Here is an 18,019-nt window from a genome sequence, read left to right as displayed (position 1 = left end):
CTTTCTCTATGTCAGAGTATTTGCTTGCATCTATACTGTATATTTTCTCTTATTTGATCATTTTACTTTATTATTTTTTTTAAAAAGATTTTATTTATTTATTTGACACAGAGAGACAGCAAGAGAGGGAACACAAGCAGGGAGAGTGAGAGAAGGAGAAGCAAGCTTCTCACTGAGCAGGGAGCCCAAAGCAGGGCTTGATCCCAGGACCCTGGGATCATGACCTGAATCAAAGGCACACACTTAATGACCGAGTCATCCAGGCGCCCTGACTTTATTATGACTTTTGCATAAAAATTTAAATTTTGGGGGTGCCTGGGTGGCTCAGTCAGTTAAGTGCCTAACTTCAGCTCAGGTCATGATCTCAGGGTCCGGGGATTGATCCCTGCATGGGGCTCCATGCTCAGTGGAGTCTGCTTGTCCCTCTGCCCCTCCTCCCCCACTTGTGCTCTCTCACAACACATGCACAACACATTGAATAAATAAAATTATAGGTTTTGTCTTTGGTATTGTGTTTAAGAAAGGTAGCTCTGGGGTGCCTGGGTGGCTCAATGGGTTAAGCCTCTGCCTTCAGCTCAGGTCATGGTCTCAGGGTCTTGGGATCGAGGCCCGCATCAGGCTCTCTGCTCAGCAGGGAGCCTGCTTCCTCCTCTATCTCTCCTTGCTGCTCTGCCTCTCTCTCTGTGTCAAATAAATAAATAAAATCTTAAAAAAGAAAGAAAGAAAGAAAGAAGGGTAGCTTAAGTCTATATATCTGACTTGTATTTTATACTGGTAATTTCTTGGCTTCATTGTTTACATTCAAATCTGTAATCTGCCCAGCTCTCTGTCCGCCTCTGTCTATGGCTCCACGTGGACGTATGCGTGCAGAGAGAGAAGCTGGAAAGCCATTTCTCTCAAGTGTTAAGATTAGAATTCCTTCTACTTTACATCTTTCCAAGTCGTTTGAATTTTTTCAACAAATGTGTACTTCCTAAATAGAAAAGAGGAGTTTAAAAATAGAAAAAAAAATACAATTTAATCCATCTGGAATGTATTTGGGTGTGAGGTAAGAGGCAGGGATCTAATTTTACTTCCACCAAATGGATGCCTCAGCTGTCCCTGCACGGTCTGTGAAGTCTGGCATCATTTCCGTGCTCATGATGTGCGTGCGCTGCTTCTAGGCTTTCTAGTCTGTCCCAGAGCAGCCCGTTCCCAATGGGTGGGTGCTGCCTGGCTGAGCTCTGCACCCTGTGCCTGCGCTGGGGTCCCCACTCTGATTTAAGGTCCTCGGCACCACATGGCCCTGCAGAGCCAGGAGAGAGGTTGAGGGGTATCTGCCCATGGAGTCTGCCCTCTTGCAGGCTAGGTCTCAGGCATGCCAGCTCTTCCAGTCATCGGCCTGTTTCACCCATGCCACGTGCCAAATAGGGGGACTCATGTACCAGAAAAGCCTGGGAGATGTCAGCTGGGAAGGGTGTGGAAGGCCCTGGCAGGATTACTCTGGCCCTGACCCAGGAGATCTGGGGGGGAGTGGGTGGCCTGGGGAGGTTTATAGCATTAGGGCCACAGCAGGGAAAGGGATTAGAGTCCCCACCCACAGCCAGCTCCTGACAGCCTAAGAGGCCGGATTGATTTTTCTGGGCTACCGAGAGCCAGGCAATTAGGCCTCTGACTGCCCTTGCTTCTGCTGGGGACTGCTGAGAACGGCTCATTAGGTGGGACGATGGAACCAGGCCTGGCCTGCAGCATCCCGCCTCCCCACACACGTCCTGTGGGCTACACCAGCCCACAGGGAGATGGGAGTGGGAGCACTGGGGGACCTGAGGAGGGGTTACCCCAGGCTCTTAGAGGGCCCTGCCAGGGTGGCAGAGTGCTGGGTGCCAGCGCCCCCTATCATCTCCCACCCTGCTTGGGCTCCCTAAGCAGACACTCAAGATGGTCACAGAATGTTAGCCGCTTCCCCTGGAGTGCGCACGGCCATGCCGCCACACTGCCGGGTACCCTGGGCACTGGCGGGGGAGGAGCTGGGTGGAGTGTCGGGGTTCCTGAAGGCCAAGACGGTTGTGGCTTTATTGCTGCAATAAGGAGGATAACACAAGGTCTTATCTCCATTCTATTTGTTTTATTATTTTATTATTATTATTTTTTAAAAGATTTTATTTATTTATTTGACAGAGATCACAAGTAGGCAGAGATGTAGTCAGAGAAAGGAGGAAGCAGGCTCCCTGCTGAGCAGAGAGCCTGATGTGGGGCTGGATCCCAGGAACCTAGGATCATGACCTGAGCTGAAGGCAGAGGCTTTAACCCACTGAGCCACCCAGGTGCCCCTATTTTATTTTTTAAAATCCCCATTTTAGGGATTTAGGGATCAGAAGGCACCCCTCTGACCTGCTAGGCCCCTTTTCGCCAAAGCACCAGAAAAGGGAACAGGGAAGTTTATAGGGTGAACACGTTTTCACCGAGGTTGGGACAGCGGTCTCCCTTGTACAAGATGTGAGGTGCACTGGTACCCCCTTGGGGCATATGACTCTGCACCTCCATCCAACCCATAAGCAAGCTGAGGCCCAGAGAGGGTCTGACCTTGCCTAGAGTCCCACACTAAGTCGCTGATGGAAGCAGGGTGGAGTTCAGGCCACAGGTCCCTGGCCAGGGATGCCCAAGTACTTTCAGCTGACTGCAGTGACACCCTGGAGCCTATGGCAAAGTCGGCTTTATCCAGGGAGCCCACCTTGATTCCCGAGTAGGACACACTCTCCCCTGGAGGCCCACCTGGTAGGGCTAGGACAAAGAGGTGGGGACCCAGCTGGGGAAGTCTCCACCCCGGGGGCTCCTGCACACTGCCAGCAGGGTCCAGTCTCTGCTCCCAGGGTGGCCTGGGAGGTCCCACAGCGAAACCCACACCCTCATCTGCCAACCACAGCCAGGAGCACCAGAAGGCAGTATGCACCTGTCTACAAGTGTATGCTCGCCCCCTCCCAGACCACCCAATCCCCAAGAGCTCATCAGAGGCCTTGTCCTGGGTGCAGTCAGCAGGACGGCAGGCCTGGTCCCTAACTGGCTTCCTCACTACTCTTCCGCTCCCCAGCTCCGTCATCCTGCTGGCCCTGCCCCAAGACCTGGGCCCTGCTCCCATAACACTGAGTCCCTTAGGACACACGGAAAGTCACAGTCCATGGGGGCAGCCCAGGCCGGAGGTGCTACAAGAGCTCAGGGAAGTGGGCCTGGTTCTTTTTTTAAGGAGATAACTCTTAGAGGAGTAGGCATTTGCTATGAGCCTCGCAAGGTAAAGAGAGAAGGGGCACTGCCAGCGACAGGGCAACCTGAGTACAGGCCCAGTGCCATGAAGAGGTGAGGCCATCCTGGGAGGGATTGGGTATGGGGGGGAAATGATGGACTTCCCCCAGCAGGGGTCTTCCTGAGTGGCTGCAGGGGCTCTGGTCAAAGGAGCTAGGCCACTGGGGGTGGGGAGACTTTGTTGTGTCCTGGACTCTGTTCCTGGACTCTGTGGGGACCACTCTCCCCTCCCATCTCCCCCCACCCACCCCCGGGAAACATCATGCTTTCCCATTTCCATCTCTGGTCTCTGGAATAGCCTCACCCGGCTAGACTAGAAATCAGGCGATGGGAGGCATCATACAGGACTCCCTCAATCTCTTCCACAGATAGCTTTTTGATTACACCTTCCAAGCGTCTCTAAAATCCCTCCCTTTGCCAGGAGCCTGCATATGCCTCCCCCAGGTGAGGCCTCAGCCCCGCTATCTGGCTCCCTGCTCTTTCACCTCCCCTCCAGCGTCTCTGTGCACTCTCCACAACAGAACCAGACTGGTCCTCGCCCAGCCTGAGTCTGGCTGTGCTCCCTCTGCCTGGGATGGGAAGCAGGCTCCCCAGCACAGCCTAAGGCTGCTACCGCCTAGTGCCTAGCAACGACCTCCCTCCTCACACAGAGCCACACGGAGGCCAGATTGCTCTCAGTTTCCAAGCACAAGAAGCTCTGGCACCCAAAGCACCCCGTCCTTGAACACTTCCCCATCTGGCTAGACAGGACTAACTCTCAGACAGCAGCTCAGGCCAGCTCTCCTGTCTGGGGTTTTCCTGGGCCTCAGCAGTGAGCACGCTGGGTGGCCTGGCTGTGTTGGTTCTTGTTGAGGAAATTGGAATTGGAATTGGTGCGTCCCAGACAAGATTGCTGGTGTGGAGCCCAAGGTGGGGGGGCACAGTCCTGGGGAGGCAAGCAGAGGGCCGCACATGCCTGACCTCCAACCCTGTGGCTTGAACAGATCACCTACTCTTCCTGGAGCCCTCTCTGGGAGACGGGTCAAACGAGCTTAAAACAGCCTTTGAAAGGCAAATGCACTACAGAAATACAAGAGAGATGACAGCTGATGTCCGTCTCCTTCCTCATCTTGGGCTGGGAAGCTTCCCCAGGTGATTGACCTGAATGCCCCTCACTACATGAGAAGCTGGTTTGGACACTGTGCTGTCTCCCCCAGATACGCAGTCTTCACGGAGCCCTGGGGGACAGCCTGAGAACTGTCTTCTGTCCTACCCGGTCCTTAATTGGCAGTATTAGAGTAATGAGTCACAGACAACAACCAATTAATTATCTCCAGTTATAAAAAGCTTCACTTCCCCTTCCTAGCTGTCGAGTGAGCCAGCCTCCTGCTGCCGGCTCCTCCGCTCCCTAGGGGCTGGGGGCAGAAGAGGGCATTTCACCTCTCCCATTGGGTCCTCAGTTTCCTGTTCCCTTATGTGTCCAGTGTGTGTCCTGGGGCTGGGGGACAGTGAGAGCAAAGGCTCGGGGGAGGTGGGACTGCATCGGGCTGGGGGGACAGGAAGGAGACTGCCCCCAGGGTCCATTCCAGTAGGGAGGGGCCCCTGTTCATCCCAGAACCTCTGAGGGCTCCCAGTCTGGCATTTAAGCCATGCCCACTCTTGCCCCACTTGTAGGGCTCCTGGTCCCATGCTCTTCCTCCCTTTGGCAACTTCCCCAATCCTCCTCCTGCCCCTCCTTTCTTCCCCTTCTGGCAAGTTCTCACTTAATCACATACGCAAAACCTGCGTGTCCTCCCCTCCAGACTTCATCTTCCTGTGGTTCCTCTAGTAAATCTATCCTGGACTCCAGGTGTGACGTGGCTTGAAGCCTCAAATTCTCCATCAGCATCACAGTAAAACCCACCGCACAGCAGAGAACAAACAGGGCAACTCATGTAAGCTCTTGCACCCCTGCATACAATAGGTACTCAATAAATGTTAACCGTTACTCTTGGGCTTTATTTCCCAGCCTGAGCAGGGCCATGATGAAAGGCTACTGTGACTCACCACCAGTCTGTCGCCCCATTTCACAGATGGGGATCAGAGAGGTCTGGCTTCACAGAATAAATTGATTCAGGGCTTGTCTGAGTTGGGAGGTGCTAGAGAGGCTCCCTCAAGAGGACTTGAGGGGAGGCAGTGCCTGGGCACGGGGAGGAGAGGGGTCCCCAAGGTCTTCACTGAGGGAAGGTGGGGATGAGAAGAGGCACAGGCAAAGGTGGAGCCCCTGCCCCTTTTGGGGGCCTTTCCTCCACTGCCTTGGCAATGCCCCTTCACACCCAGCCTGTCCCCCCAGAGCTCACTCCCGGGCCTGTCGGTTCAGCAAAGCTTACGCAACACCTGCTCAGCCCCAGCCCCGACTCTGAAACACCGGGTCACTATTCTCCCTGTATCAGGCCAGAGAGCCCAGCCCCCATCATGGTCTCCACCCGGGCATCTAAGGAGGGACTGGGAAGAAAGAGGATGGGAGGAGAGAGAGAGAGAGAGAGAGAGAGAGAGAGAGAAAGGATGAGCAGGCTGAAGCTGGAACCCAGGAAGTGGGCGGGGAAGCAGAATGAGGTGGATGACAGGGAAGGAGGAGGAGGCTCATCTCAGCTGGGAGCTTCGGTGGGTCGCCTGAGGGGAGATCACCCCAGTCGGCAGAGGCCCTGACACCCAGAGCTGCCACAAAACCTCCTCGCAGCCAAGCTGGCCTGGGGCCTCCTGTAGCCCCTCCCACCCTTGCTCCATCCCTGGCACCCCAGGTGCTGGCATTTGCAGACACAGCCCCGCTCGGGCTCCCAGTCAGCTCAAAACCCACCTCAGCCAACCACTTCCTCCACCCTGGGCCCCGTGCGGGCCGCAGCAAGGACCTATCACTTCCTGACTCTGAAGCCTGGGATAGGCCTGCCCTGGGCCCACAGAGGGCTGTGAGATGTCCTGGGGGCTCTGCCTTCCCCCAGCAGCTACTCTGATGAGGACGACAGCCAAGTTGCTCACTGCTGGGGAGCTCAGCCGTCCTCCTTCCTACGCGTCACTGCCCCAGGTCCAGATCACAGCTCTGCCTCCTCACTGGCATCCCTGGCTTCTGCTTCCCTGTGCACAACGGTGGCGATGACACCTAGCTCCAGGGCTTGGTGGGAGAAGCGAGAGGGGCTGCGTCAGAGCTCAGCACTGTACCCGGCACAGACACCTGGGGCCAGCCACCCACTGAACTCCTGCCTTTCCTGACTCAGGGAGGACCTGCTGCTGGCCCCTGTCCCTGGGACCTGCCCAGTGGCCTGGAGCAGGCCCTTGCCTCTGTTTGGCATGTCCTCTTCTCTGGGCTGGGAGTGGGGACATGGTAATGTCAGACCGTGTACTCACCAGTAGCACTTGCTTCTTACCCTTTGGGGACTGTGAACCCAGGCTCCTGACTCAGGCCAGGGCTCTGTTGGTCCCAAGCACAGACAGAGAAGGAGGGCAGGAAGGTAGACTAGCTTCCCCATGCTCCCCTAATCCAGAGAGCCCCCCCTCCCCAGTGATTCTTGGCTGCTGACCTCAGCTGGGTCACCCACACCGTTGGTCACTCCAGCCTGTTTCAAGGCTGGCTAAATTTGGACCCTGGGTTCTTTGTTTAGACAAGCAGGAGAGAGGAGGAGAGCTGTTTTCCAGGCAGCAAATCTTTTAGATAAATACTATTTATCTCCCTCCCTTCCCTCTTGAAGGAGTTGGGTTCCTTCAGGGAAGAAACTAGATCCGGAGGCTAACAGTGCCCCAGGGACGGAAGCGTCAGCTCAGCTGAGGGTCTGGCCTGGGGTGCCGGCTGCCAGCTCAGACAGGCCTGTGGCTCAGGTGACGATGCCCTGGTGCCAGCCCATGGCCCCGCCATTTCCCAGGTTCCAGGATGGCCCAGCCTACCTCCTCACCCTCCCCTCCAGCCACCCGCCTGCCCACCTGCCTAGCTGCCAGGAAGCTGAAAACTTCTGCTCACCTTGGCAGGGGGCTGGTGGGGGTGAGAGCCCTTCCTCTTGGGAGTGTCCCTCCTAGGTGCACCCCTTTCTGCCCAGACCTCAGGAGCAGCCCAGGTCCTGGGTGTCAGGGGAGAGTTCACTGGCTCCATCTGGGACAGGATGGCCTACTTCCCTGCCTGCCTAGTCAGGTAGATTCTGAAACGACCATGGGCCTGTTTTAAAGAAGGAAAAATTGAAACCCAGGAGGGCATTGACTTGTCCGGAGTCCCATGGCAGAGTGACAGAGCTGAGAGCCTTCCCCCAGGCACTGCGGTGCCCCAGGTCCCCTGCCTGATCCCAGGGCAGCTCACCGGCGTGGTGTCATCGTGGGACCGCTGGTAGCGCTTCCAGCGGCAGCCGTAGATGCCTGTGAGGCAGGAGAGGCACAGCTGGGGCTCATAGTACTGGAGCGGCTGGTGTCTCACCATGCTCTCGCCTGCCGCCCCGGCGCCCGGCCCTCAGGCGCCCATGGAGGCCCCTGGCGGCTCCTGTGGGAGGAAGCACAGGCTTGTGAGGAAGGGGAGGTGCAGGGTCTTGGCCCCAGACACAGCCCAAATCGCTGCCACGCAGTTAGGTGCCAGTCCCCGCCCAGGGCCCTGCCGTGAGGCCTATACAGCTGGAGGCCCGCACACTGGCAGCGCCCCTGGGTTGGTCTCCCGCCCCTCACCCCAGACCCAGTCACCCCCAGCCGCACCTGCCCCGCACCTGTTGCTCCTTCCTGCGCCCAGAATGCCTTTCCCTTCGAGCTCCACGGGGCGCCATCATTCCCCTCCTCTCCTTAGGTCTTTGCTCAAATGTTCTTTCCTCAACCACGCTTTCCCAGGCCCCCTTCTATAAAACCTCGACCCCTTCCCAAAGCCCTCAGCCATCCTCAGCTTTATTTTCTCAGTCACGACCTCCAATGTACTTGGTCGAAAATAGGCCAGGCACGGGGTGACCCCAGTATGTGTCCCGTGGCAGGTGTTGTGTCCCGGAGCCAATGGATAACTGGACAAACTGAGGCTCAGGGAGAGAAAGGGACGGTGCCCGGCAAGCAGGCCGGTACCGGGCTGGGGCCAGTCTGAGAATCTGCTCTCGTCCACAGTGCTCACGGCTTTGGGTTCAGGGAATCCTGTTGTGGTTGCGGGAACAAGGAGAGTTGTCTTGTGGGTTGAGTCGCTGCCACCAGCAGCAACTGGCCCAGCCCTGCTTGGCACCCTGGAGATGCCTGCTGGGGGCTCTGCCACTCGGGGCTAGCCTCGGCCACATGGCCTCTGGCTCCGGTGCCTCACACACCCTGACGAGGGGCCTGGGACTCAGAGAAGCCCAGTGATTTTCCCAAGGAGCCAGGACTCAACCCTGGGTCCGTGGGACTCCATGGTATGTGTGAGCCACATGGTATGTAAGGGGTCCTGTCCTCGGTCTTGGGGACAATGTGAACAACATGAACGCAACAGGCACACAGATGCCTTCAGGGCCCCACAGGGCCAGTGAGGGACAGACAAAGCCTCTCACTTGCACTAACTCTTCTAGTGACCTTGGGAGATATTAGCTTTTTATCAAGATCAAATTCAGAAGCCAAAAAATTCACCCTTTTAAAGGGTACAATTCAGTATTTAGCATATTCAGTTTTTTGTGTAGTCACAAAGTTATACAACCATCACCACCGATTCCAAAGCATCTTCCTCATCCCAGCAAAACAGCCAGACCCATTAGCACTCACCACCCCTCCCCCTCTGCATAGCCCCTCTTCTCTTCCCCCAGACCATTAATGTACTTTCCGCATCTATGGATTTGCCATTTCTGGACTCCTTCTGTCATTGCAGTCATACAGTAGCAGCCCTTTGTGTCTGGCTTCGTTCATTTAATGGTTCTCGAGGCTCACCCTGTCGTAGCGGGAGTCAGTGCTGCAGGACACTCAGTTGAACGGACAGACCATTTTACCCATTCATCGGCTGTGAGACCTCTAGGCTGTTACCACTTTCAAGCTGTCAGGAATAACACCGCTAATGAACAAGTTATCATGTGAGCGTGCTTTCCTCTCTTGCGCGCACATGCTTTGGAACAGAAGTGCCAGGTCATACGGCAACTCCATGTTTAACCTTCTGAAGAACGGCCAAGAGTCGTTTTCATAAAAACAGCAAAGCAGTGCACCATTTTACGTTCCCCACATGTCGTCATTATCATCCCCTTTCTCCAGATGGGAAATCTGAAGCGCAGAGAGGTTTAGCCATTTGCCAAAGGTCACACAGTAGAGCCTGTCAGTCTGGCTCCAGGGGCCTTGCTCTAACCCGGGAGTTGGTAAAGTGTAACTCAGGCACCAGATCTGAGCGGCGGACTGTTTTTGTATAGCCTACAATCTAAGAGTGACTTTTCTCTGTTTCTATAGTTCAGGGGCAAAAAAAATAAAAAATAAAAAAAGAATCAAAACAAGAATATTTTGTGACACATGAAAATTATGGGAGAGTCAAGTTTCAGTGTCCATAAATAAAGCTTTATTGGCTGCGCCACATCGTTCGTTTACATATTGTCTATGGCTGCTGCAACAGAAACTCTAGAGGGGAGTGGTTGTGACAGAGACTGAAGGGCCCACAAAGCCTAGAACTTACTGCCCAGCCCTTGATGGGGGCAGTCCGCTGACCCTGGCAGCCTCTGGGCTGGCCACAGCGGCTCATGAGCTGATATTCTGGAGAGAGGAAAGGCAGGTTGTAGGCACTTAGCATTGTGCACGGAGGATCAAGATACGCTTCCAGGAGGCAACCAGCGGCTGAGGCCTGTCTCTAAGTGCCCCAGGGGCCTCACCAGAGGGGCAGGCTGGGCCTCAGGCCCACCCACTACTTCCACCTTGGCCTCACTCAGGGCCTCTACCTACCCTCATCCCCCCAACCCGCCCCCCACCAAATGCTCACCTCAGCACTGGGATTACAGCCTCAGTTTGGCAAAGGGGGTGGGGAATGCATTAGGGCTTTGCTGGGAATATCGACTGACTGACTCGGAGCCTCCTAATTGCTGGGAATTGTGTGATGTAGCCTCTGGGCCCGTGGCTCCCGGGGGAGGCCTGTGGACCACAGTGCAGCAGCCCGGGGCTCTGGGAGCCAAGCCCAGCCCAGCGCATAAGGGCAGAATGGATGGTGTGCGGCTGCAGTCTGGGGACTTAGGTCCCATGGGGTTGGGGACAGGGGAGGGGCCATGGGGGGGTTGCTCTCAGCTCCGGAAGGAGTGTGTGTTCACAAATGTACTCCCACATTTGCAGCCTTGCAGAAGGGGTAGAAGGCCAAATCTTACCCCAAGATGAGGCCTCTACCGGTCAGATCAATCACATCTGTCTCACCTTTGCTCTGTGGCTGGGGCCTCCGGGATTCTTCCCTGATGCTTGGTTTCTCAATCTGTGAAATGGTTAATGGCCTTTGCCAGGACTCCTACAGGAGACCAGATTACAGGGGGAAAGTGCCAGGAGGGCAAATGGCTGCAGGGACCAAGGTACAGCAGGTACCGTGAACAGGGCATTCTCTGAACAGGAGCCCACACCCAAGCTCCCCTGTTCTCAACTGCCTCTCCCGGGACTACCAGAACCCAGAAATGATTCCCACATGTCCTCGGCCCTCCCCTGCCCCGCCCACCACACTGAGCCTTACAAGGCACAGGAATGGAAATTCCACTTCAGGTTAGGGAAGCAGAACTGCCTGCACTAGGCCTCAGCCCAGGGCCTAGCTGATCGTGGCTCTCAGAATCGCCTCCCCTCCCCGGCCCCCGGCCCCGTGAGTTTTCACACTGTTCATCATGGCAGGGGCATTCTGGGGAGGCAAGCCTCCTCTCTCTCTCTGCATGCTCTCCTGGGACCTTTTCGTCCCAGTTACCAAGTGTGGACGAGCCCACTCAATCGTTCCCTCCTGACTGGGATAGCCAGTGACTCCTAGCTGTCTCCAGGGGTGTCCCCCAGGCCCTACAGACCTAGCACAGGCCACACTGACCTCCTTACCACCTCGACCTTTTTATAACATCCCTCATAGCCTCTTCTCATGAGCCCCTTGGCCACTGGTCCGGCCCGAGTCTCATATCTCCCCTCGATAGGAAATCCTCTGGCCTCCTACGGGGGTCACACCCCACCAGTTTAAGGCCTGCCCTGTGGCCAGAGTGAGCTCTTTCACAGACAAATGGCCAGGATCTGCCTCTGACTCTCCTAGCTTCACCTTCCAGAACTCGCTGTTCCTTCTGCTAATGAACACCTCCCCACACCTTGAGTCTCAGCTCAGATGTTAACCTTCTCCAGGGAGCCTCCCCTGAGCTCCAGGTTTGGTTAGAGGGCTTCCCAGCTTCCCATAGTCCCGAGTATCCCTCAGTCTTCCCCAGGCACCCTGGGCAAACACGGCTGACAGGCCTGCCTTCCCCATGGAATGGCCTGAGTTATGTCCATGTCCCCAGTGACCAGCCACAAGAGGTGGGGGGGCACTGGGGACCTTCCGGACTGGATTCCTGTGGGGGCCTGGAAGTTCTGCTAACAGAGGTGTGCTGTTCAGTCACTGAGCAGTCAGACATGCTCCCAGAGACCAGACTCTCCCCAGCCTCCCTACGATACCTCCCCTTCCTGCCAGGGCTAATGACATTACTTAGGATTGATCGATTTCTCCAAGCAACCTCCAGGGCTGCTAATACCAGCCAAGTTCCTAAGAAATCCCTAGCTGGGACCTCCTCCTGGCTCTAGGATAAGAGAAAGCCCTCACCTCTGAGCCTGTTGTTCAAGGGCACCCCTCGGTCCAAAGTTCCATTTTCTGTCCAAATTCCCGGCCCCTGCCCTGAACTTTTATAGCCTCCTATTTTATACATGGAAGGGCCTGCAAGGGGTTGGGCCTGGGATGCAGTGAGCCCTTGCTAATGGAGCAGGAGCATGATACTGACACCTCCAGGCTCCTCTCCCATCTTAACATCTCGGGCACAGAACTGACCCTTGTCCCTATACTTCCCTCACATGACCACCACCTTCACTGTCCAGGACCATGCTGCCTGCAGCCCCCAAGCCTGTTCTCTCTCCTGAGAGTAGAAAGAATTTCAGGCCAGCTGTCGGTGCCCTGGTTCCACCTTGGTCTTCAACTGACTTGCTGTGCAACCGTGGATGGCTCACTAGCTCTCTCTAAGCCTTACTTTACTTGCCTGAGAAATGGGGGAACTAGATGGAATGACACCAAAAAGGACCCAGGGGCACCTGGGTGGCTCAGTCAGCTAAGTGTACGGTTCTTGATGTCAGCTCAGGTCATGATCTCAGGGTCGTGAGATTGAGCTCTGCAGCGATCATCACGCTTGGCACAGAGTTGGCTTGAGATTCTCTCTCTGTCTCACTCGCCCATCCCCCTGCACTCTAAGTACATCTTTTTTTTAAAGATTTCATTTATTTATTTGACAGAGAGAGAGAAGGCACAAGCAGGGGGAGCAGCAGGCAGAAGGAGAAGCAGGTTCCGCTGAGCAGAGAGCCTGATATAGGGCTCTGTCCCAGGACCCTGGGATGATGGCCCGAGCTCAAGTTAGCCGCTTAACCAATTGAGCCACCCAGGCGTCCCTCTAAATAAATCTTTAAAATTTTTTTAAAATGGGGCACCTGGGTGGCTCAGTGGTTTGAACCTCTGTCTTCAGCTTGGGTTGTGATCTCACGGTCCTGGGATCGAGCCCCACATCGGGCTCTCTGCTCTGTGGGAGCCTACTTGCCCCTCTCTCTCTGCCTGCCTCTCTGCCTACTTGTGATCTCTCTCTGTCAAATAAATAAATAAAATCTTTAAAAAGATTTTTTAAAAAATTCGTTTAAGGACGCCTGGGTGGCTCAGTGGGTTGAGCCGCTGCCTTCAGCTCAGGTCATGATCTCAGGGTCCTGGGATCAAGTCCCGCATCGGGCTCTCTGCTCAGCAGGGAGCCTGCTTCCTCCTCTCTCTCTGCCTGCCTCTCTGCCTACTTGTAATCTCTCTCTGTCAAATAAATAAATAAAATCTTTAAAAAAAAAAAAAAAGGACCCAAGGCTGCAATAAAAAGGAACAAAAACTGGATATATACTATAACAGGAATACATCTTGAAAACACAGGGCCGAGTGAAAGAAGCTAGTCACAGAAAGTGACATGGATTATACCTGTGTCATCTCCTGATGACAATCTTCCCAAGTCGAGCTCCATGGCCTCTTTTATGCATTGGAAACATGGGCCCTAGGTGAATGGATGAACAAACCGGTCCCCCCCGACAACAGAATCAGTCTCAGTGACAGAGAGAAATGCACAATCGAGCCACATACATGCATGAAGAGACCTTAACAGCGTGTTATTCCATGACAGAGGCCAGTCTGAGAAAAGACTACACAACTGCGCGATTCCAACTCTGTGACACGCTGGAAAAGACAAAGCCGTGGGAGCAGTAAAGAGAGCAGAGGTTGCCAGGGGTTGAGAGCGAGAGAAAGATTTTTAGGGAAATGACACGATTCCATACGATGCGTTAATAATGGGCGCATGTCATCAGACATTTGTCAAACCCCATAGAATGTCCCACAGCACAAGTGAACCCTGGTGGAAACTAGGACTTTGGTTAATGATACTGTGTCAGCATTGTCTCAGCGTTTGGAACGAACATACCACCCCAGCATAGGATGTCAATAAGGAGGGCATCTGTGGGGGGGAGGGGAGAGTATAGAGCAGTTCTTTACTTTGTGATCGATTCTTCCGTAAACCTAAAAATGTTTCCCAAAGGCTATTAATTAAGTACCTGTGCATTCAACTTGATACCTATATCAGTCGACTGATGAATAGACAGATAGGTAGGAGGGAGAGACTAAGTGATTCACCCAAGGCCAAACTGCTAACTGGGGAGAAGAGAAGATGTGAACCTAGGACTGTCAAGTCTTTCCGTGGCCCCAGCCCCAGGGGGAAGGTCTGCCCACATTCCTGCTGCCTTCCATGTCTGCGCCGGCCACGACGCCCAGCAAACTGCACATCAAAGGGCCAAGCCCAATATTTTGGTTGGCACCAGGGGAACAGAGTCAGGGAATAGGGCTGAGAACCCAGGGGAGGAAAAGGGAAACCCCTGAACCGGCCTGCCAGGGCCTCGGGGAGGGAGACTGGGCACATGAGGGCACAAGGAACAGCCCCCTTTCTCCTTGGCCACAGCTGCCCTCACTGGCCTCAACCCCAACCCAGCCTTAGGTGACCAGCAAGCTGGGTGGACCCCACAAGCCTCTGGCCTCGGCTTTCCTGTCTTGGGATACATGACACCAGATGACAGCCTTTTAACCACTTTTCTCTTCAGCCTCCGGAGAAAACTGGAGACAGGGCAGGACAGGAAGGAGGGAAAGACAAACCCCATGGTCCTTGCCCAGTCTGAGAAAAGGCCCTTCCCTTCCCAAGAGGAACGCTGGAAGCCCTGACTAGAACAGTCAAAACAATGATGACAGCTGCAGGAAGGCCTGTGACATGGTTAGAGCCCCAGGCCAGGGCTGCCTCCGCCAATATACCTCCACCATCTTTGACGAGGACCACGGTATAGATAGTCACAGGCTTGGTAACTCACAGTGATTACCCCAACATTTTCCTAGAGTAAAACCTCAGGCATAAAAGGCACAGGGTTATGAGGACGCCTCCCCATAATGCTCAGGGAACACGGCCTCCCTGTGGTCCTTCCTCACTGCCTCACGTCCAACGCCTGTGCCCAGCACAGGTATACCTGTCATGGCCTTTGCTCTGGGCCCCTCTGCCCATCTTCAAGGCCTGGAAAACTCCTACTGAGCTCAGCTCAAAAACCCCTCTTTCAGGAAACCTTCCCTGCCCACATCAGGGTCTCTTCTGAGTCTCACTAACTCCTGTGCCTCCTTGGATCCCGGCACTTAATCATTGCAGGGTGACTTCTAGGACAGGGAAGACTTATGTGGAATTCAGAAATAAGGAAGGATCTGTGGCAAAGTGGGGGGACACGGGGGCTCTAGGTAGGGGGACAGCACAAGGAAAGCCTGGTGGCTGAGAGGCATGAGCAGGGCTGAGGGCGGCCCCAGGCTCCAGCCAGCAAGGGAAGCCCCATGTGGGCACCATCTGGGGGAGGGGGTCTGTTGCCAACAGGAGACTCCTTGCCCTCTGGGAGCCCAGGGGTAGCAGGGCACCTCCAGGTCACCCATCAAGATACCAAACCCAAACCCACTGAGACAAATCCCTGGCTCTGGCTCAGAGGCCAAAGCTTGGGCTCTGCAGGAGGCTCAAAGAATCAATCAGGCTGTAATTAGGGTCATTATTCGTCTCTTTCCACAGTGGTGCCAGGGCTGCCTGTTTATCCAACACTTCCGTGCCAGGAGACCTCTGATTTCCCTTCCCCTCCAAGCAGGCCAAGCCAGACTGATATTCCGGGCTGGCTCCAGATCCCGGCGAAGGGCTCCCCAGTTCTTCCGCCCCTCTTGGCTGTCCTCCTGCAGAAAGGGCTCTCTGCTTCTCTCTTGGGATGGGATGGCTTCCTTGGAACTGTGGCCTCGGGGACGATTTATCCCCTACCTAAAGCTCTTGAGCTCCCTCAGTCTATGTTTAAGAAGCCTCCGCTCTGTGGCAGGCCCTGCTGGGAGCCAAAAATGATTCACAGAGAATGAGACACGAACCTTCCTCTCGAGGAGACAAGCACGCTGCCCAAACGGCAGCTACAGCTACAGCTACAGCCCGCACCCAGTGCTTTCCAGGGCATGAGGGCCTCCACACACCCGCTCACAGAGCATCTGGCCAGCTCCACGGGGCAGGAGCAGATCCGCGATTTATAGATGGACAGGGAAGAGAGGCTGGTGGAGGCCTGGATAGGTGTGCCGAGCTTCAGTGAAGGCCCTACAGGGACAGACATGGGGGTCTCGGGCGTGTTTGCGGCTGCAGGCTGGACAGGAGCCAGGAATGGACCCTGCCCGGGGGACCTGGCTTCTCTTGACATAGGTGGGACCACTGTTTCCTAAGTCGGGACTATGTGTGTAGGCTGAGTAGTTCACGGGAATGACCTGGCCTTGCTCCGAATGTGGAGCTTAGCATCTCAGAACTTAAAATCTCTAGCTCCAAGCTCTCAAAACCAGGGTCTTAGAATCGACTCACTCAAGACTCATACAATCACGAAATCCTGGTGCAGTCCAACAGGGATCCAAGAACTATCCTTGGATTTTCAGACTATCTTGGGATTTCAGACCATTTCAAATGTCAGCAGAGAAAGATCTGGAACATTCCATCCAGCCACCCTTCTCATGCAGAAATCCCCTGTACAGCTCCTAGGGGTGGTTCCCCAGCACAGGGGCCTGCGTGGGCTTGCATACATCCTGTGATAGGCCCCTCCCTCCCTGGAGGGCTGACTTCTTCCCCCCTGAAGCTGCCAGGACCCCTACTGCTGCTACCCACTGGCACTGACAGGTTCTCCCCGGAGCAGGCAGAGTGAGCAAATATTCTCAGGGCTTCTGGCAGGGCCTCAAGAATCAGCCTGGGGGCTTGGTGAGGGGGAGCCTTCCATCAACCTCTTGTCTCGGCTGACACCCCAGTCCCTCCCAGGAACACGGTGATTCAATCACAGGGACTAGGCTGACTTTTTCCGAGGCCTCTCCCTGGGTCCTCATGAAGGAGGAAAAGGAGAAAGCTGAGTATGGCAGAGACTTGCACTAAGCAAACCTGTCCCTGCCCAGTTTTTACTCCCGGAGGGAATGGAGAGCATTGATTTATTTTATTTATTTATGTAAAACAGCAGTTATCATACAAACGGGCTTCCCAAGCAGGCCCTTGGGGTTGGGGAGAGAAGCGAGGCCTACCACTTAAGGAACCTTTCTCTTGCTTCCTTTCCCTTAGATCTACCTGCATAGCCTCACCTCCCCCTTACCCCTCTTCACAGCACTCTGCTCCAAGCGCACCACATTATCCCGTCTCCCCACCTCCACACCTTTTGCTCAGGCTGGGCTCTCTGCCAGGAAAGCCTTCCCCACCACCCCAGTTCAAGTCCTGTCCATCTTAACAAATGGACCCTGTGCAAAGCTCGGTCGGATCCCCCCCACCCCCCAGATGCCCACTGCCTCCTATCTCCGTGTTCCCGTCATCTGGCAGAACTCTCCAGACATGATCGCAGGCCTCTGTGCCCAGTAATTATCTGCTTCCCAAGCTGCCTTGCCTACCAGGCAGGATTTCAGAACCATTTAGCCAAGCTTTTCTGAGGAGCCCAGTGTCTGTGACCCTGCACGGGGCGACGGGGACACAAGATACCCCAGTCCCCATCCCCACGAGGGGAGTCACTGTGCAGGGGGCCTGTGTCTCTGCACTGGGCCTGGCACCAAGGAGGCCGCGGGGTTATCTGTCAGTCGGAAAAGCTGGTTGAATGTGCAGCGGAAGGAAAGGAGATCAGAGCCTCTTAAACCACGCAACTGTGCAGCCGTTTCTGAGCCCTTTCCACTTCTGCTCCTGAAGAATAATTAGCTTCTCCCAATTGACAGGAAAAAAGGTTACTAAAAAAAGTCTCAATTAAGTATTTTCTCCCACAATTTTTGCTTAACCCCCTGAGATCTGTTTACACACATCTGCTCTGGGTCTAGAACAAGATGACCTCAGCCTTAGCACAGAATACTGACTTCCTGTTACTCTGTCTCTCTTCATCGTGGTGTCCTGTGAAGGACAGGGGCCCCTCTATTTCCAGGATGTCTGAGAACCGGGGCCTAACCTTTTCTTCCCTCCTTTCAAATGTCTAGGTCTCCCTTCCGTAACCAAAGAAAACTGGACTTACTCGAATGCTGAGGAAGAAAGCTGCAGGAATTTGCTGACCCAGCATGCTT

General features: G+C 54.9%; 1 protein-coding gene across 4 annotated transcripts in view; it reads right to left on the bottom strand.

Moving 5' to 3' along the window:
- Positions 1 to 18,019, bottom strand: part of GDPD5 (glycerophosphodiester phosphodiesterase domain containing 5) — an 82,614-nt gene that overhangs the window by 33,682 nt on the left and 30,913 nt on the right. For 3 of the 4 annotated variants that reach the window (XM_044258515.1, XM_044258513.1, XM_044258517.1), the window contains exon 3: positions 7,574 to 7,750. In XM_044258515.1, the coding sequence (XP_044114450.1) occupies positions 7,574 to 7,690 (117 nt within the window). In that variant the 5' untranslated portion in view covers positions 7,691 to 7,750. Of the gene's footprint in view, positions 1 to 7,573; positions 7,751 to 9,126; positions 9,149 to 18,019 lie in introns of those variants that run through there. The other variant, XM_044258516.1, reaches the window with a different exon arrangement.

Source organism: Neovison vison, chromosome 7 (genome assembly GCF_020171115.1).
Source record: "Neovison vison isolate M4711 chromosome 7, ASM_NN_V1, whole genome shotgun sequence".
Lineage (NCBI taxonomy): Eukaryota > Metazoa > Chordata > Mammalia > Carnivora > Mustelidae > Neogale > Neogale vison.
Note: the sequence above shows the minus strand (reverse complement) of the source record. Positions and strands in the feature narration are given on the sequence as shown.